This window comes from Zootoca vivipara, chromosome 6 (genome assembly GCF_965207765.1).
Source record: "Zootoca vivipara chromosome 6, rZooViv2.hap1.1, whole genome shotgun sequence".
Lineage (NCBI taxonomy): Eukaryota > Metazoa > Chordata > Lepidosauria > Squamata > Lacertidae > Zootoca > Zootoca vivipara.
Window position 1 is genome coordinate 38903419 of NC_142589.1, and position 20450 is coordinate 38923868.

Sequence of the window (20450 nt, forward strand, 5' to 3'; positions counted from 1 at the left end):
ACCCCTGGAACCTTTCTCTTGAGCATGACTCCGTTGGATTTACCAAAAGATAGAGCGAATATCCTGCTGTACGCCTGTGCAGCGGCAAGGGTATTGCTCGCTTCAAAATGGAAAGGGGCTAGCTTACCCACGATACAAGAATGGCAGGAGAAGCTAATTGAATATTTAAAATTGGCAAAATTAACGGCAATAATTAGACACGTTCCGAGACAAAAGATAATGAAAGAATGGAAGTACGTTCAAGACTATTTAGAAAGAGAAAATATAAAGATTAATCTAGTGAAGTGCCTAGACTAGAATTTAAAAGGAGAGAAGGAATGAAATTAAATAAAAAGTGAAAATGGGCTGCGGAATAGACTAAGAGGATCAGCAAGAAGAAGAGAGGAAACAAAGAAACGCGTGCTGTAAATAACAGGAAGTAATTTTTTTATCTATATTTTTTCTTTTTCACTTTATTCGCGATAATATTGCTTGTGTGTTTTTTTTGTTTTTGTTTTTTCTTTTTTTCTTTTATAAATTAATTGAGTATGTATATAATTTGAATATTCTTATTATTTTTGGTTTTTTCGTTTTCCTTAGCTATGTATGTGTTTTCCTTAGTTATGTATGTGGTTTTTTTCTTTTTTAAAAAAAATTTGAATAAAGATTTTTTTTAAAAAAAAAAACTTTTGCTTCTATCTACAGGTAGGTAGCCGTGTTGGTCTGCCGTCGAAACAAAATAAAAATAAAATAGAAAAATTCCTTCCATTAGCACCTTAGAGACCAACTAAGTTTGTCATGGGTTTGAGCTTTCGTGTGTATGCGGGACGTGGGTGGCGCTGTGGGTTAAACCACAGAGCCTAGGACTTGCCGATCAGAAGGTCGGTGGTTCAAATCCCTGCGATGGGGTGAGCTCCCGTTGCTCGGTCCCAGCTCCTGCCAACCTAGCAGTTCGAAAACACACCAAAAGTGCAAGTAGATAAATAGGTACAGGAAGGTAACTAAACGGTGTTTCCGTGTGCTGCTCTGGTTCACCAGAAGCGTCTTTGTCATGCTGGTCACATGACCTGGAAGCTGTACGCCGACTCCCTCGGCCAATAACGCGAGATGAGCCCAGAGTCGGTCATGACTGGACCTAATGGTCAGGGATCCCTTTACCTTTACCTTTAAGGTGCTACTGGAAGGAATTTTTCTATTTTGTTTTTATTTTGCTTCTATCGTCTGCAACAGTTGCGCTAACACTAAGTAAACAGAAAGGGGTAGCCCCAAATTGTGTCTCTCCCTACTTGCCACACAACCAAGCCCTTCAGCCGCTAGCCTGTTTCTCACCATTCTCCCAAAGTGAACCATTTCCAACTGGAGCGGCTGAAACACTTACTAAGCTGCCTGCACAGTTGGTGAGTCCGCACCCTGGGAGTGGCCCCAGATTGTGGAAACTTACCTTGTTTGTGTTGGAAAAGGTGCTTCCTCTGCCCATAAGTTTGGTGCATGAGCACCCCCTGGCTGCAGCATTTTTGGAAAAGCTTATTTTGGTAAAGCCCACCTGCCAGTTCATCCTCTTGCTTCCTAATTGCTGAATCTCTGATGCCCCCCCCAATCTTTCTCTCTCCTCCCTTTCATGCAGTAAACTTTGAGGGATGCTCAGAAAGGACACACCAACCCTTCGCTTCGGACGACACTCGCTTCAGGGTGCGCTCGGATGGCGTGGTGGTGGTGAAAAGGCCTGTCCACATTCGCGAGTGGCACTTCTTCATCCATGCCTGGGACGGGGCTGGAAAGAAACACTCTGCCAAGGTGACCCTGCGAAGTCATGGCCATGGATCCCACAAGCAGCATCCTCACACGGTACGAAGCCTTATGTTCAGAGCCTCCTTCCTCTGCCAGCCTCCCTTGCCCTCTTTGTTTGCCAGGGAGCCTTCCAGAGGCACCAACCAAGGCTTCCATGATGAAATGCCCTGCTTTGTTCATGCCTTGCTGAGCTAGAGGTGTGTTTATTTTTATTTTTCAGGAGCCCTATTCCCTTGGTCATGGAGAGGTGCTGACTTTCCCAGTATCCGGCCCAGGCCTGAGGAGGCAGAAGAGAGACTGGGTCATCCCACCCATTGTTTGCTCTGAGAATGAGAGAGGTCCTTTCCCCAAGCAACTGGTGCAGGTAGGTTGAGGCGGCAGCATCTCCTGGAGTCCCTGCAGGGGCCTGCTTCCCTTTAAGTTACTTTCCTTGATGCCCAAGTTGGTAATGTCTTAGGGTCACCTTGGGTTGAACTAGATGGGCCCAGAAGCAGAACATGAGTGTCCAACATTACCTCCACTTGTGATTCCATGCAGCTGGCATTCAGAGGCATACTACCTCTTGACTGTGGAAGTAGAACATAATCATTGTGGCTAGTAGCTCTTGGTACCCCTATCCTCCATCAATAGGTTGACTCTCCCCACCCATTTTTTAATTCATTTTATAACACCACATACAATTATACACACAAATCCACCACAAACCAAAACAAACAAACAATACATATAAATTCTTGTCATTTCATCATTTTTCTTAACCTCTTTGGGTGACTTCCTTGAGTCCCCCCTAACTGAATTTCAATTTTTATCATCTTTACCAGTTACCAAAATTAAATATTTCTACAATAAACAATTATATCCTTTTCAAAAATTTCTCTCAAAAACTTCCTCACTTATTAACACACTAAATAAAATTCCTACTTCTACACCAATAGCCTATACTGTATCCACTTCCAAAAGGATTCCAAAATATCAAATATTACAATATTTATTCAGGTATAATTTAAATTTCTTCCAATCTTCTTCCACCCTCTCTTCTTTCTGGTCGCGGAGTCTTCCAGTCAGTTTGGCAAGTTCCATAAAGTCCATCATCTTCATTTGCCATTCTTCTATAGTTGGTATTTCTTGAGTCTTCCAATTCTTGGCAAGTAATAATCTAATAGGTTGACTCTTCTAAAGGCATCCACATTAGTGGCCATCACTACATCTTGTGGGCTGTGCATCATTGGAGGCTGTCTGCTGGGCTCATGAGCTGCAGGTGCATCTCTGTTGGTTTGGAGGGTGGGCAGAAATATGACATGCGTCAGGGAAAGGGATATGGCATGTTTCAACCAGCCTTGACCACCTAATGCTCAATATCTGTCATCGTCTTGATTATTTTCTCCACCAGATCCAATCTAATAAGAATAAAGAGACGACAGTCTTCTACAGCATCACTGGGCAGGGGGCTGACACTCCCCCGATTGGAGTCTTCATCATTGAGACGGAAACTGGCTGGCTGAAGGTGACCCGCCCACTGGACAGAGAGGATATGGACAGATACGTTGTGAGTCCCTGTGCACTGTTCACGATCAAGCTTCAGGTTCTTCTTTCAGGAGTTGGAGCTGGCTGTTGAGCAGCATTCAGTGCTTGGGTGCTGCTCCTCTGGTGGGTGGGAGGAATGGATGGGAGAAAACATACCATTAGGTGAGACAGAAGTCTCCCTTGGGTGCCCTCTAGGGGTTTGTCGGCAACTGCCAAGCTATTTGGTGTTGCATTAGAGCTGGCTTCTCCCAGCCTGACCTCCTCCAGATAGTTTGTATTACAACTTCCATCAGCTCCAATGAGCATATGGAGGCTGCCAAGTTAGTGAAAGCTATGTTGTAGATTGGAGACATATGAAATTGCTTTATACGGGTCAAACTATTAGCACATCTATTTATTTCAATTTTATAAATACTAGTTATAATTTACCACTTATACCACATATAATTTATACCACTTAATTGCAGTCATATCTAAGCAGTATACAGGAGACCCAGTATAATAAGATTAAAAATTCGTTTGAACCATAAAATCTTAGTTCAATTAAAAAGCCTGCTGGAATAAAAAGTTTCCATCTAGTTCAATGAGGGTGGGGTAGGGCCTTTCTGACCTCAACTGGAAGGCCCCATAGTTCTTAACATGAGACTTCTAGTGGAGAAAACCTGTGCATCCAAGACATGGGGGACCACTAACAGTGGCTCCCCTAAGTGAGTGAGCAGGGATATAAAGGATCAGATTGATCTAGCTCAGTCTTACCTGCCCTGACTGGTAGCAGGGTCTTGTGGGGATTGAACCTGGGTCCTTTGGCATGCAAAGCAGCTGAGCAATGGCCCTTCCACAAGGCCCCCCTACCTGCCTGTTTTCACTCCCCTACCAGAGAAGATAGTTGCAGTCCTCCTTCAGGAACTTTCAGTCTGAGAACATGATGTCCATTTGGCAAATGGAAGAGCATGTCCTGACTCCCATGAGGTCTCTTGTCTGTCTCAGGTTTCTTTGTAGTGAAATTTCCTCTTGAAATATTGGGTGGATATCTCTAAAGCCTCGTGAAACCTCTAAAGCTTTAGGGGTTAAAAGCTGGGCATCCGGTTTCTTGAGTCTTGCTATTTTTTGGAGTGAAGCTGTAAGGTGCAAAGGAGGAGGCGGTTGTGACAGGGGGACTGACAGAAGCCCTTTGCAGCTGTCCCCATCGTATGACTTTTGCCTAGAACAATAATAAACTTTCTATGTCTGTGGTTCCTTCCTTTAAAAATAGAAAAGGAGCACTTGTTCTATTTTTGTGTCCATGTTAGTTAATTAATGGCCCTTTGTTGCTTCTCCTCTGCAGCTTTTCTCTCATGCTGTGTCTGTGAATGGGCAGCCTGTGGAGGACCCCATGGAGATCATCATCAAGGTCAGCGACCAAAATGACAACAAGCCCATTTTCACCCAGAGCGTCTTTGAAGGATCTGTAGCAGAAGGAGCCACCCCAGGTAGGTGTGCGTGTGTAATTGCATATATGTGAGTACAGTGGTACCTCGGTTTAAGTACACAATTGGTTCCGGAGAGCCGTACGCTCCCCGAAAAGTACTTAAATGGAGCAGCGATAGCGTGCATGTGCAAAGCGGAACCCGTAAGTAAATTCAAACCGAAAGTACTCAAACCGCAGCAGACTTAAACCAAGGTATGACTGTAAAGGCCATCGGTAGCTGGTGCCCATTGGGACTGGTTGGGTGGAAGGCCGTGAACCCGGTTGTAGGTAGGGTTGCAGCCAATGAGAGGCAGAGCCAATGAATTCTAGCTTTGTCCCCCCTGCCCTGCTGAGTTCTACAAGGGCAACACTGAGGCTGAAAGGAGAAGGAAGGTTGCAGCCAGTGGCATCCCACCCTCCAGAATGAATGCATTTAACAAGGAGGGCAGAGTGGTTGGGCTAGCTGAAGACAGACAGACATTTGTGGGCCAGTGCCCCATTTGTCCTCATGGACCAGCCTCCTTGGGAAGTTGCTGCAAATCCTCTCATCCCTGACCATTGACCGTGCTGGCCATTTTCCCATGATGGGAAATGGAGTCCAACTCTGCCTGGGGTCTACTCTATGGCTTCCCCAAGCTTGATTTATGTGCATGGCACTACTTCATTGCCCCCCTCTAGTTTATTGTCCACAAAGCCCGCTCAGGCCAAGCTGTGCTTCCACCTCCCTATGTAGATTATGCAGCAGGTAATGGAGCCCACAGATCCGTTCAGCTGTAGTGCAGACTGGCATGTATTGTGCTCAGGTGCTCTGTGGCTTAGGAACCTAGCTCAGGGTTGCTGACAGCACAGAAAGTATGCTGAAACCTTGGAAAGACACTGTCAGCCCTGCCTGGAGATGAGATGCTCACTCCTGAACTCTGGAGTGAGTTGCATTCACTTGGAGATTGGCACGTCTTTTAACACCTGTCTGAGACAGAATCTGTTCTGCCTTCCTAACTAGCATCAAGGCAGCCTCCCCGCACCCCGTTTCTGCTTCTCAAATGCTTTTTTATGCATTCCCAGGTACCCCAGTGATGCAAGTGTCTGCCACAGACAAAGATGATGCCGTGAATACCTACAATGGGGTCATCTCCTACTACATCATCAGCCAGGAGCCCATGCAGCCCTACAGTCAGATGTTCACCATCAACAATGAAACAGGGTGGATCAGTGTGATCACAACAGGCCTTGACCGAGAGGTGAATGTCCTGGCTGTGGGTGGGTGGGGGCGGGCAGTGTTTGAGGGTGTCAATCACTGTCAAGCACACCTGTCGCATTTTCCAAGTCTGCACTCTTGCAATGAATCACTTGCACTTAAACCCTGTTGGAAGCAGTGATACGTAAGCACCCGATCAAATGCTGATTTGAAGCCACCTCTTCACTTATTATGTTGTATGAATTTAACTGTTGTAATGATAATGATAAGAAGTGGCTAATCTAGGCTAATCTTTTCACACGCAAGGCTATGAGCTCCCACTTCCCCATCGAGAATTCTCTCTCTGTAATGTTAACATAACATGGTTATTTGGTTTGCTTTCAGGAATTCCCCCAGTACACGCTGGTCATTGAAGCTAGAGACATGTTAGGAGAAGGCTTAAGTACTACAGGGAAAGCAGTGATTACTGTCACGGACACGAACGACAACCAGCCAATATTTGACCCACTCACGGTAATGTTGAGGCTTCTCCTACGCCTTCCTTGGCCAGTCTGGCATCGCGTCCTACCCTGCCGAAATCCTCTGTCCCTGTATCCCAAACTCCTGTCTTCTCCAGAAAAGAAGGGGGAGGCCCTGGGGAAGTTCCAGAATAGCATCATCATAGCATCCCACTGAGCTGGGCCTCTGCACCTCAGCAAGGCAAAGCCACACTCAGTCTAAGTCAGTGTCTTCCTTCTGTCTTCTAGTATGTTTCAACTGTGCCAGAGAACAAGGTGGGATTCCAAGTTGCCAGGCTTTTGGTGAAAGACGCAGATCAGGCAGGGACCTCAGCATGGAAAGCCAAGTACACCATTGTGAAAGGAAATGAGGAAGGCAACTTTGAAGTGGCTACCGATCCCCAAACCAATGATGGTCTCCTGACAACCATTAAGGTAAGCTGAAGTCCCTCCTTGAGCTGCAGTCCTCTTAAGCTTTCTGCCTCATAAGCTGCTGGGACTTCATGCTTTGCCCTGGTGTTTAGGTGGATGTTACTGACACCGCCTGATTGCATCATCTCTCTCTCTCTCTCTCTTGCCTCCTTTCCAGGGTCTGGACTTTGAGGCGAAGGATCTCTTCACCCTTCTGGTTACTGTGGTGAATGAAGTTCCCTTTTCAGTGACTCTCCCAACATCCACGGCAACAATCACTGTCAACGTTAGGGATGAGAATGAAGCCCCCATCTTTAATCCCCCTGAAAAGTCTGTGACAAAGTCTGAAGACCTCCCTGCTGGGCAGCTGGTGACTACCTACACTGCTCAGGACCCCGACACAAATCAAAAGCAGACAGTCAGGTACTGGAAAGGTTCAAGTGCTTTGCAAGGGTGCTAGGTGAGCAGGTTAACAAAGGAGCGAGTCTCAGATAGGGCAGAGCTGAAGGGTCAGGAACAGAGCTCATTCCCCTGTCAGACTTTTAGATAGCTAAAGGGGGCAGGAAAGAGCAAGGAAGAGTGTACAAGGGAGAAGCCAAGGGAGAAGCTCATAAGTAGTTCAGAATACAGCTGCAAGGTTGCTCAGAGCAGGTCTTGGAAACATCATCTTGTCAGTCCTTAAACTGACAATGTAAATGTATTATTAGTAGTAGTTAGAATATACCATAATCCAAAATTTACAAATCATAAACATTATTATATAATGTATGTATAAGTCCATAAACAAGAAATAGTCAACGTAATGAATTGCCCTCAGGGAACACCACGACAGAGGTAGAATGCCTTTCACTAGATAATGTCCAACAGTATTGTAGTGGTGGGTGCTCCAACATGTAGAATTCAGTAATGAACAGCAAACAAGCAGAACAGTGTTTCCGGATCAAGTCAACTGTTTCAAAGATGAATCTTCATCAACAAATAATTTCTAATAAATTATCCATTCAGGTAAATGTGATACTTATAGACCAGGGCTCACTAACCAGTGTAGCCAACTGTTGGCTACACTGGTTGGTGAGCCCTGGTCTTTAAGTATCATTATGTTGACTTATACTGTACATATATTATATAATGATGTTTATGATTTGTAAATTTTGGATTATATTCTAACTACTACTAATAATACATTTACCATACTTATTAGCCACGTGTTGCGGCTGTATTTGAGCAGATTATTCCGTATTGCAACACTGGGGTTTTGCTTTAGTCCTTAAACAGTTGCAGGGGCATTTCATCTGTTTTTCTGGGTGCAATTCAAAGCACTGGTGTTTGACTTTTAAGGCAATTTATGGCTTAGGACCCAGGATACTGGAAGGAACTGTGACCTTCACACCACCCTCCCCATAAAATAAGGCGATAATGAAGGCTTTTTTTAAAAAAAAAAAGTTCTAGACCTGAATGTTTTTACTGCAGGTTTTTTTGTGGTGTTTTAATAATAATTTTAAATCATATTAAAACAAAAAACAAAAACCCAGAAATTTGTTTAATTCAAGGCAAGGTATAACTTTGTTAATAAAAAGCAATAATAGCTAAATGACACTCCACACCACTTAGCAGCCCAAATTAAGTGTCCCATTGGACGGCACATACCTAGAAGAGATGGCATGCTCTTATTGAGGTGTGTGTGAGCGTATTCTTGTAGGCTTGGCTTCCTTCCCACTCCATATTTGGCCCATTAGGTACACTCAGCTGAATGAGCACTTATTATCTATATCTGTTGCAATAGCCAAGGTGTAAAATAAAAAAATTCCTTCAGTAGCACCTGAAAAATTAAATTTTTTTATTTTTTTTAATTTTTTTATTTTGCTTCGACTCAGACCAACACGGCTACCTACCTGTAACTATAGCCAAGGTGTGTTAAAGAAAGATGGGGGAGCATTTTTCAGGGGGCAGGGGGCAGGGGGGGACATGCTGAAAGTGGGCAGGGCCAGAGCCCAATGGGTGGGGCCTTTCTTTTCCATTTTCCTCTCTTTTTCTGCCATCTCCTTCTCTCTCCCTGTCCACAGCTCTCAGCTTACCTCTGCAAAGCTTTTCACCCCCTCACTCGACCCTTCCATTGCTCAATTCGTTTTCCCTTTCTGTCCATTTTCCCCTCCCCCTCCCCCCCCCAAATTTGGGCTTCACCACAGAGCCTAGGGCTTGCTGATCAGAAGGTGGGCGGTTCGAATCCCTGCGATGGGGTGAGCTCTCGTTGCTCGGTCCCAGCTCCTGCCCATCTAACAGTTCGAAAGCACGTCAAAGTGCAAGTAGATAAATAGGTACCGCTACAGCTGGAAGGTAAACAGCGTTTTGTGTGCTGCTCTGGTTCGCCAGAAGCAGCTTTGTCATGCTGGCCACATGACCTGGAAGCTATACGCCGGCTCCCTCGGACAATAACGCGCGATGAGCGCCGCAACCCCAGAGTCGGTCACGACTGGACCTAATGGTCAGGGGTCCCTTACCTTTATCTTTACCAGCAAGTAATGATGCCACAGGTGACTCTTGGGCTGCAGGTTGGCCATCCCTGACTTACAGGGATGAACCTTCAATTGTTTTGACTGGCAAAATGTCAGAGCTGCTGTCACTCACCCTCATTTCTCTTGCAGTTATTCTATTGGGAGCGACCCAGCAGGGTGGCTGAAGATTAACCCTGAAAATGGCATCATAGAGACGAAAGCCCCTCTGGACAGGGAGTCTAAATTTGTGGTAGACAACACCTACACGGCTCTCATCTTGGCAAGTGACAATGGTAACTGGGACACATTTTTAGCCCTTTTCCTTGGGGTCAGGTGCTCCTCCAAGTCACAGGCAGGAGCAGGCCCTTGCTACATTGACTGTGATGGATGGTTGTGCAAAATGTTGGAAGCTGAGGAGTTTAACTGGCATATCCCAAGACCCAAGGAGTGCCCATCTTTTCCTTTTGATGCCAGTTCCTCCTGAGATTTCTCAATTTCACATTTATCTTTGAAAACGTGTACATTGCTGTGTCTAAGCATTCAAAGATTGAGGGGAAACCATACTGTGCCGCAACAATGAAAACTTCTAAAACATAGAGCAGGTTAATAACCTATCCATTTCAGTTTCTTATTTCTCCACTGTTGCACATTTTTTGTTTGTTTAAAAATCCACACACCCACAATTTCTTCTAGTATATTTTTGTTGCAATTTCTCCTTAACTGAACTTTTGTAATCAACTTTCCCTAATATTTTTGCAAACAAAAAGTCCTACTATACTGCATATTTGCACATTATTTTAACTAACTGAAATATGTTTACCTCTCTTTAGGGATGCCTTCACTCACAGGAACAGGAACTCTTCTCCTGTACCTGGAGGATGTGAATGACAATGGGCCAGTGCCAGACCCACGAGCCTTTGAGATCTGCAACCGGAAACCTGAACGCAAGGAGCTGAGCATTGTGGACAAGGATCTTCCTCCAAACACCCAACCCTTCAAAGCAATGCTGCTCTTGGGCTCAAGCGCCAACTGGACAGTCGAAGTAAACGGAGGTAAGCTAGTGGGAGGGGTGGTGTCTGCACTCTGTGGACCGGTATGCATGTGTGGAAGGAAATTGCTTGACCGCCTAGCCTTGAGCTGTCCAAGGACATATTGTTCTGCTCTGCCTAAGAGGCCTCATTCATGAACAGCAGCTGAGGTAGCAAAGCTGTGCCCTTGCTTGTACTACTTTAGACTGCAGAACAGGATTTGTGTGACTTTCCTATGCATAGAAAACTAGTAAGGCAAGTAGAAGGCTTTAGTAGAATCCTCCTTCTTGGTATCTAGTTTTCTATATGTATCTAGTATTCTTTGCTTTTATCTTTAAGCCGCCTTGAGTGCCATCAGGGGAAAAGGCAGCGCATAAATAAATAAATAAATAAATAAATACTATAATAATACCTGCAGGGAAACTATAATATCAGGGAGGAGGTTTCTAATCAGGGCTTCTACCTGACTTACTAATTATCTAAGTGTAGGAAGGTCCTGTCCCCTCTACTTCCTGCATGGAAAAGCATGCCATGAGGTGAGTGGGGTGTTGAAAGCAATACTGTCCACATTTCAAGTTTCCTACCTCAGCTGCAGCTCTGTGAGAATGAGACCAAAATTAGACAATGTGCATAACAAACACGTGTGTTAACCAGATAATCTACTGCTGTCCCTTTCCAGAATCATTTTAATATTCAAGTTGGTTCATGATTAGGATAGAAAAAGGCCGAGCAGAGTCTGTTTCTTTTCCTTGCTTTGCCAAGCCCTAACCCTGAGCCTGCTTTTTCTCTCTCCTTATGTTACCCCATAGATAAACTGGTCCTCCAGTTGACCAAGGAGCTGGAGCCAGGTGAATACAGCATTACCCTTGAGCTGCACGATGCCGGGGAACAATCCCAGACAACAACAGTCAAAGCCCAAGTGTGTGACTGTGAGGGGGCAGCCAAGAATTGCGAGAAGAGGGCATATATCGCAGGCGGGATGGGGATTCCAGCCATTCTGGGCATCCTTGGTGGCATCCTTGGCTTCTTGAGTGAGTATTTCCTGCAAGGTCTCATTTTGCCCTTGAAGGTGGGGGATGGGAAAGTGTATTCTGTCCATTTTATGCCTGACACCAACACACCTCTCTTTATATGTTTGTTAAGTTAATTTGAGACTTTTCCCGTTCCATAAAGCGACTGACAAATGTAGTAAATAATAATAGATGGATTCTGCAACTTCAGTAGACCATCCACACAGATGCAGTTGCAGAGATGAATTTGTTTTGCCTCTGATACTTGTGGGGAATGGCACTGGCAGCGGCAGGGAGGAGAAATGCAAGGCATTGAAGGTGATTAGTGGAAGTTATCCTGGGTCCTCTTCTTCCCAGCAACTCAGATTTCGCCAGACATTCCTGCCTGTCCATTTCCCAAAGCAATACAAAAAAAGCAGTATGAGCGTTTTGTAAAAATAAAAAAATGCTGAATGCCAGTTCCGGTAAGACTAACTTTGCACTAGTAGTATCAAGAGCCCTAGCCAAATGCAATGGAAGAAGAAAAGCAATGCCTAGAAATCTGTTTCCAAAATGTGATGGGAAGACAGATGTTTTAATATCAAGAGCTTCCAGTGGAAAATGGCAGAGCTGGCCAGGGTGAAGTGTTGAGGAGTGGGAGAGAAGAAGAGGACCTAGAGGACACGCTCCTTTGCCAGCTATTGAAACTTTGGGGTGTGTTTGAGGTATCTGCAGATACACTTCCTCCTGTGCATCCATTAATTTAAACAGGTCTACCTTGAGTAAAACCATACTGCTGTGCTGCAGAGCTGACCTACTTGCAAGATGCCGATAGGGGCAGAAAAATGTCTTTCAGCTCTGGGTGGGCACCGCTGTAGGAAAAAGTATGGCTGAAGCTGAGACAAATACTGTACACCTGTCTGCCCGTTCTGTAGTTGTGGAAGTACAGAATAGATCCCACTCTGTTTTAGAGCTCCCTGAATCAGCCAAGCAGACTGTCCAGGCTGGCATTCACAGTTGCTTCTCCAACTTTATTTTCTTTCAGTCCTCCTCCTGCTGCTGCTGTTTGTGAGGAGGAGGACGGCAGTGAAGGAGCCTTTGCTTCCACCAGAGGATGACACACGAGACAACGTCTACTATTATGACGAAGAGGGTGGTGGAGAGGAGGATCAGGTGAGCTGCTGAGTCTTAGCCCAAGAGGGATGGGGCTACTTCTGTGGGTTGCCCACAAAAGCCATCACTGCCCTGCTTTCCAAGTCGTCATGCCACCTCTTTCCTCCTCTACACATTTTTGTTCTTTTGGGAACGTCACATCTTGGCACCTGACTTGTAGAGTAAGATAATACTATGGCTAGTCCTGAGGTCACATTGCAAGCTGGCCACATCTCTTGAGCCTTTGCTTAGATCAGGGATAGGAAACTTTTTTCAGTCTGAGGACCACATTCCCTTCTGGAAGCCACATGCCAGTGAAGGATGGAGCAAGAAATAAAAGTGGGTGGAGCAATGGGTGGGACTCTTCCATACAGCAGGCTATAAGCCAAGCAGCTTCACACAAACACACACATGTGCACGCACACACTCTCCCCCTCTGTTCATCCAGGCATATGATACATTATCATAGAACAAAGAAGGGCACATACCAGCCAGGCTAAAACACTCTGGAAGGTTGCAAAGCACAAAGCAGGGCTGGCAAGAGGTATGTCCCGGGGGGGGGGGTAGCACAGGAGGGACCGCATTCAGCCCCAGGCCTGAGGTTCCCCATGTCTGGCTTAGATCAAGCAGTTCCCATAAATTTACTTCATAATTTACTTTGGCCTGACCAGCCATATATTTTTTAAAAAACAAAAATGTAAGAATGGATTAAGAAATGCATTGTTGTCCCAAGGGAGTAAACAGCATGTGTTTATATACATTCATTTCTACACTGGAAGATGCATTCTGCCCATCTCTCACAATCCTCCTGATCCTTGTTAACTAAAGATGTTATGTCCTGCAAAAGGTGATGTGTGAAAATGGTAGCATCTTATACTGTGGCTCATCTTACCTCTTGCATCTATTTTCTGAATGTGTCTCTCTACACTTCCTAGGACTATGACATGAGCCAGCTGCACCGTGGTCTGGATTCCCGCCCTGAAATCACCCGCAATGATGTTGTTCCGACTCTCATGCCGGCTCCACAATACCGCCCACGGCCTGCCAACCCTGATGAGATTGGCAATTTCATTGATGAGGTGAGTTAAACTGGCAGCTGAGCAGCCACTTGCCACACAAAAGAGTCCCATCACATTTGCTGTCACTGTTAGCAATATGTTTGGATAATCCTCATAAATTGATGATGATGATGATCTACTTACACTTCTGCAGTGGTACTGAAGTGTAAAGGGTTTAGCTTTGATTGACCAATTAACTGAAGTTTGGGGATCTGATAGACAAACAAAATTGGATTTTGTTATTGATGAGTTTACTGTAAGTCTGTTTAGGAAAGAAAAAAGAATTCTTTTATAGAACATTTCTCAAGTCACCACAATTCTTTTTGGAACAACTTGATCACCTTATCCATTTGCATGACTGATAATTCAATTGATGTCCCAATTAATGACAAATCTTCAGTTTTGGTTATATGCATGTTAGATTTTCTAGTCATATTTTGATTTATGTTTTCATTTTTATATTACTCTGAAAAAATGCAAATGTGGTGGTGGTGGGAGGAAGAGCATGCTTAATAACAGGGAAGAAAATTACCATAGCTGCCCAATGGCTGGTCATACAGTGTTCTCCAAAGTAATGTTTCTAGATGTGGCCTTTTGGTCAGGGGTCATGATTTTCTCCAGAGAGCTGGTATCTCATTGCTCTAAAGCAGAGGGCCGCTATTGCTACAATCAACTTGCTCTAATGTGGAACAAACTAAACAGATCTTCCTTTCCCTTCCTACAGAACTTGAAGGCAGCAGATACAGACCCCACGGCACCCCCATATGACTCTCTGCTTGTGTTTGACTATGAGGGCAGTGGCTCTGAAGCAGCCTCCCTGAGTTCTCTGAATTCCTCCAATGGTGACAGAGACCAAGATTATGACTATCTGAATGACTGGGGCAACCGTTTCAAGAAGCTGGCTGACATGTATGGCGGGGGCGAGGAAGAAGACTAGATGTCACTGGGATTAAGTAGGGTTTAGCTCTGTGTGGAAAGACAGAAATGGAATCGATGTATCATCAACTTTTCCCGGCAGCTGACCATTGGTCCAATTTGCTGCTCTTTCTTGCAAGTTGCCAAAATGCTGCATAAAACTTGCCTTACTCCCAATCTTAGCCCCTCTTGAGGTGCATTCAGAAGACCACAATTTCTTCATGATTCCACCCTTGTTCACCAAAGATTATGATTTCTATATAGGCAAGAGCCTACATTATATGGAAACTTCAAGGGTGTTTTTTATCACTACCAGAGCCTATGAGGCAATTTGCCAAACTTACTTGATTTATTAATACAGTAATAATAGAATACTGTTTAAGGAATATTTTAGGTATGACTTCAAGCCTAGCAGTTTTGTGAAATGCAGCTGAAGTTATATGGTCTGAAATTATTAACTCTTTGGGAACCCTTAGTACTAATGCACTTTAGGTGTTTCTAGCACTGTCATTCCAAAGCACTAACCAAAGATTTATTCCCAGGGCTGCTGAGTGTATCCAGCAGTTCTGTACAAGTGTAACACAAATGTGAAATTTGGAACTCGGGGAAGAATCTTAGGCCTCTGGAGAATCTTGGCTTTTTTTCAGAGGACAATTGGCTGCAAAGATGGATGGTGTCTGATTAACGTAGTGGAAGCTGAGGCAGGTTTTCTAGCATATGGGGAATGAGGCAGGCTTTTGGTGCAAGGTCTGCCAGGGATTTGAATTTTTCCTGCAAGGTTGGGATCTGGCCCATGGATCAGAAAGTTTCCCTACCCACAATATACAGGGTTTATCTGTAGATATATGTGGTGCACACTGCATAAATCATATTTCCTTGGTGCAGGACTTTGGCGGGTTTGTTGAGTTTATAGGAGTGCTGGTTTTAGTGCAGTTAAAACAGCTGTGATTATTCCAAATGCTTACCTTGTAATCCTATATGCGTCTATTCATAATCCCCTTTGAGTTGATTGGGATTTACTACCAGGCAAATGTGTGTAGGATTGCAGTCCTAGAGAGTAGCAAGATTTAAGAGGGGGCAGATGACAAGAAATCCCAGAGGAGGAAGACCAATATTTAGGGGTCCCTGATTCAGCTGATACCAAGTGCCTTTGCCCTGCAGCCTTAGCACTGACCTCTTGACCATTCTCTTGGTGACCTTTTGGATCTCCCATAATATTGCAGACATATGCTCATGCTATCTCTAACCATGTTTAAAACCTAGTTTCAATCCTTTATGCCATGGATTGTATCTTTTTGTGTTCTGTTGTTCATATACTGTATGCCCCTTTCTGTGTGTATAAAATGCAGTTGAATAAGGTGTACATTTTCTTCTTAAGCATTTATCAGCCAAGAAATCCATTTTTAATTTTAGGTGGACATTCTGGTGAAGGTGCCAGTTTTTTTCCTACGAAATGTTTTTCAGAGTTAGGTGCTTTATATGATTACTGTACAACTGATAGGGTTGTTGTTGTTTTTTAAAGTGGCTTTCTCTGGTTTTAGGTCTGTATATTTAGCTTACCTTTTCGAATATGTAATGTTTAGAAGACAGGTGGAGGGGAACATGCCTTAAAGCCATTATTTATCCCTTTATTTTATGTGATTCCTTTTTAATAAGATTTTAATAAAAACATATTTTTTAAAAATGGTCTTTTTGTTTGTTGCTGGATTTCTCTACATCATTTTCTCAAATTGGTCAACCTCTTAAACTTGCAATATTTTCCTGACTCAGAATAAATGCATTAGAATGTATCAGCCATATTCCTTATTTATTTAAAGGATTTATGAGCTGCCCTTCAGTAGAGTTTCCAGGACTCCTTACAAAAACAAGGTAAGAAACCCTTAAGAAAATAATAATAATGCTGGATCAGACCAGAGATCCTCTAGTTCCGGTATTGTGGTAGGTGAACTGTGTACTGGGATTTATAGTCAAAGACTCAAAGGCATAACAAGGATTCCTGAGGAACATAAAAAGAGTGAAGCTAGCTTTAATTTCAGTTCTGAGTGAGTTCCTGAAATAAAGAAAGCTGCAGCATTTGTCTCCAGTGTTTTGGATCTCTTACATATAACACTAGTCCAGCATCCTATTCTGACATTGGATGAATAGATGCAGTAGCACTTTCCCCCCTCCCTATGCCCAACAGTGGAAGAAGAACATAGCCAGTGTTGTTAGTAGACGTTGAGAGCCTTATCCTCTGTGAATTTGTTTAACCCTCATCTTTTAAAGCCATCCAGTTTGGTGGCCATTGCTACATCTTGTAGGAACAAATCCCATAGTTTAACTACATGTTGTGTTCAGTACTTCTGGTCCACCCTCAATATTCCATTGTTCAATTTCACTGGATAGCCCCAGTGTCTAGTATTCTGACTGGGATAAAACTTTTTTAATCCACTTTCTCCATACCATGCAAAATTCTACACACCTTTATCATAAGAATGTGTCCTTTTCTTCTAAACTAGAAAGCCTCAATACTGTTCCCTGAACCCTGGCAGACTCTTCGGGAAACTGAGAGGCTTGTGGGGTTTGAGAGGCTACAGTAACAAAGATTTAATACCAATGACTTTCTTTTCATCTTGGCGTGAAAATGGCGCCTGGCGGGGTTGTAGGAGGAAGCTAATTAAGTGACAGCCCAGGTGGCACTGTGGTTAAACCACTGAGCCTAGAGCTTGCTGATCAGAAGGTTGGCAGTTCGAATCCCTGTGACGGGGTGAGCTCCCGTTGCTCGGTCCTAGCTCCTGCCAACCTAGCAGTTCGAAAGCACGTCAAAAATGCAAGTAGATAAATAGGAACCGCTACAGCGGGAAGGTAAACGGCGTTTCCATGTGCTGCTCTGGTTTGCCAGAAGCGGCTTTGTCATGCTGGCCACATGACCTGGAAGCTATACGCCGGCTCCCTCGGCCAATAATGCGAGATGAGCGCACAACCCCAGAGTCGGTCACGACTGGACCTAATGGTCAGGGGTCCCTTTACCTTTACCTTTTAAAACGTGCTAGAAAGAAAGCTCGGCATTCTGTGGGGGCACACTAAGAAAGGTGTGTGTGCATGGAGGCAAAGGAGAAAAAGATTGTTGGACCTTCTTGTCCCACCCCAGCAAGAGGGGGTGTGGAAAGAATAAGGAAAGAACTTTTAGCCAAAACGTATACCTTTGTTACAAGGAGAGAAGACGCGGAAACGTTCTTCCTGGAACAAACAATGCGTGTGATGAAATAAGAGAAAAAGGGGGTGAAGAGGAGGTAAAGTATGATTTAAAGGGACAGACAGTTGTTTCTCACTCCGTAAGGGTTTGAGCTTTAGAAGAGACCGCCGCAGAGGGGACTGTTTAATATACGGAACTTTATTTGTGCACGGAACGTGGATACTTATACTTTACCCTCACTAATCTATATATTACTCGTAAAGGACCTAAAACATTGTATGACCCATGGCGAAGGAAGAAGTACGGCGCCCCCCCCCCCCATGAATACTGCTTGCTTCTTAAAGGAAAAAAAATAGACATGGGAGGAACAACAACAAAAAACACTGAATGGACTGGCATAAAAAAGGGTGACGGGTGTGGGCAGGAAAGTCATTACTAAAAGGTCTGTTACCTTGTAAATTAAGTACCTAAGAGGATAGGAGGGTAAAGGATAGATTGTAACTGTACTGTAGAGTGTATGGTGATTTAAGAAAGGAACTTTGTCGGGTAGCCATCTAGTGGTGATTAAAACATACAGCAAGTATGGGAGAAAAAAAGAAGGGAGCAAGACTAACAACACCAGGAGAAAGACGACCCTCTAAACAGGAAGAAGGCAAAGATTGGGAGGGGCTCCTAAATGAGATTAAGAAGGAAATTAAACGAAGTGAACAAAATATTGAAAAAAGATGAGGGGCATAGCTGCCAAGTTATCCCTTTTTTTCAGGGATTTTCCATTATGCTGAATAGGCTTCCTCGCGAGAAAAGGGAAAACTTGGCAGCTATGATGAGGGGATATCCAGAACTCAATAGACCAGAAATTTGAAAAAGTGGTGGGGGAATTATCCCAGCAAATAAAGGAGGTAGCAGTAAAATTGAAGGGATTAGAAGAAAGCACACACAAAAAACGCAAAAAGATGTGAAAGAAATAAAAAAGAGAGTCTGATGGTCTAAAAGAGGAGATTAATAGATTGAAAAAAGAGAAGGATGATATCCTGGATAATCTGGCTCTTTTGGAACTAAGACAAAAACAGCTTAATCTGAAATTTAGGGGCCTCCCAGAGGAACAGAATGAAAACATTAGAGAAAAACTGTCGGCGGAAATAGCAAAATGGGTTGGGTTTAAATAAAGAGGAGATAGAAGTGGCAATCATGAATGCCTTTAGAATCAAAGTGAAATCTGTAAAAGCAAAGGCAAAAAAGCTCCCAGGAGATTGCTTAGTGATTTTTAATTCTATGCAGATAAGAAATGAGATTCTGAGACAAAGTTTCATACAAAAATTAGTAATTGATGGCAGAGAAATAATTGTATTTAAAGAAGTGCCCACCAGAATGTCTAAAAAAAGGGGGAAAGTTCCGAGTTTACAAAGGTATTGAGAGGGAATGAAATCAGTTTCAGGTGGGAAATACGAGATGGAGTTTCATTTTATTTCAAGGGTAAAAGATTTATTATCAGAAATCAATATGAGATTGATAGGTTTGGAAGAAAGTACGGCCAGATACTAGGAATGGAGAAAAGTAAGGAGGAAGGGGTAACAGGAGGAGAGGTGGATGAGGAAGGGACACAAGGAGGAGAAGAAGGGAAAAGTAAGGAAGAAGAAGAAGAAGGAGAGTTAGATATAGATTTAGATAAGGAGGAAGAAGTATAAAGGTGGGGGGGAAGAAAACAATATAACTATTTTTTAAAATAAACAAAAATGGCATTGAAAATAAAATCATGTAATGTGAATGGCTTAAACAGCAAATGTAAAAGAAATAAGCTTGAATATGTTTTGATAAAAGAAAAAATAGACATAATATGCCTACAGGAAACCCACATCTCAAAGAAACATGAGAGGATTTTGGTAAATAAAAAATTAGGCGCAGAATTTGTATCTTCAAATGATAAGAAAACAAGAGGTGTGGTAATATACGTAAACAAAAAATATAGTCCTGAACTAGTTTTTAAAGACAATGAGGGGAGAGTGATTGTTGTCCAAATAACGGTACAGGGAGAAAAGTTATTGATAGTAGGGGTATATGCCCCGAATCAAAAGAAGGCGGAATTTTATAAGAACCTTGAAAAAAGCTTATTGGAATATCAAGATGAAAAAATGATTTCGCTGGGTGACTTGAATGGGGTGGTGTCACAAACAATGGATAGAATGGCAAAGAAAAAACCCAGCATGGACGTAAGCTCCCTAAATCCTTCTTTAACTTGGTGGAGAGACTAGGATTGGTGGACAGTTGGAGGTTTAAAAACCCTACAGTAAAACAATTTACATTCTTCTCCGAGCCAAACCAAAGCTCGGGGAGAATAGACTTTATATGGATATCAAAGGAATTGACTATAAAAATTAACAAAATTGAGATCCAACCGAGAGTATTTTCAGACCACAATCCCATATACCTGGAATTAGAAGGTGAAAAACCCTCTTTCCGGTGGAGATTAAATGAGGGCTTGTTTAATGACCAAAAAATATTAGATAAAGCAAAAAAAAAACGATTAAGGAATACTTTGAAATAAATTTAAATAAAGAGACTGACTTAAATGTAGTATGGGATGCGGGAAAAGCATATATGCGGGGTTTCTTTATCCAGCAGAACAACATCAAGAAGAGAGAGAGAGAGAAAAAGAAATAATAAATAAGAAGACAACTCATAGAAAATGAAAAAAAATTGATATCAAAGCCTGGGGACAGGAAACTAAACCAATACTGTACATAAAAAGGTTGCAGACCCAGTTTGCTATATTAGTAAATCAAGAGATAGAATGGAAACTAAA

General features: G+C 43.3%; 1 protein-coding gene across 1 annotated transcript in view; it reads left to right on the forward strand.

Moving 5' to 3' along the window:
* Positions 1-16161, forward strand: part of LOC118086675 (B-cadherin) — a 34763-nt gene extending 18602 nt beyond the window's left edge. Inside the window, exons 3-16 of the mRNA XM_060276027.2 lie at positions 1604-1824; positions 1988-2131; positions 3158-3313; positions 4616-4760; positions 5801-5976; positions 6318-6446; positions 6680-6865; positions 7020-7264; positions 9484-9626; positions 10164-10385; positions 11171-11392; positions 12396-12523; positions 13438-13581; positions 14285-16161. Of these exons, the coding sequence (XP_060132010.2) occupies positions 1604-1824; positions 1988-2131; positions 3158-3313; positions 4616-4760; positions 5801-5976; positions 6318-6446; positions 6680-6865; positions 7020-7264; positions 9484-9626; positions 10164-10385; positions 11171-11392; positions 12396-12523; positions 13438-13581; positions 14285-14497 (2474 nt within the window). The 3' untranslated portion in view covers positions 14498-16161. The remainder of the gene's footprint in view (positions 1-1603; positions 1825-1987; positions 2132-3157; positions 3314-4615; positions 4761-5800; positions 5977-6317; positions 6447-6679; positions 6866-7019; positions 7265-9483; positions 9627-10163; positions 10386-11170; positions 11393-12395; positions 12524-13437; positions 13582-14284) is intronic.
* The last annotated feature ends 4289 nt before the right edge of the window (positions 16162-20450 follow it).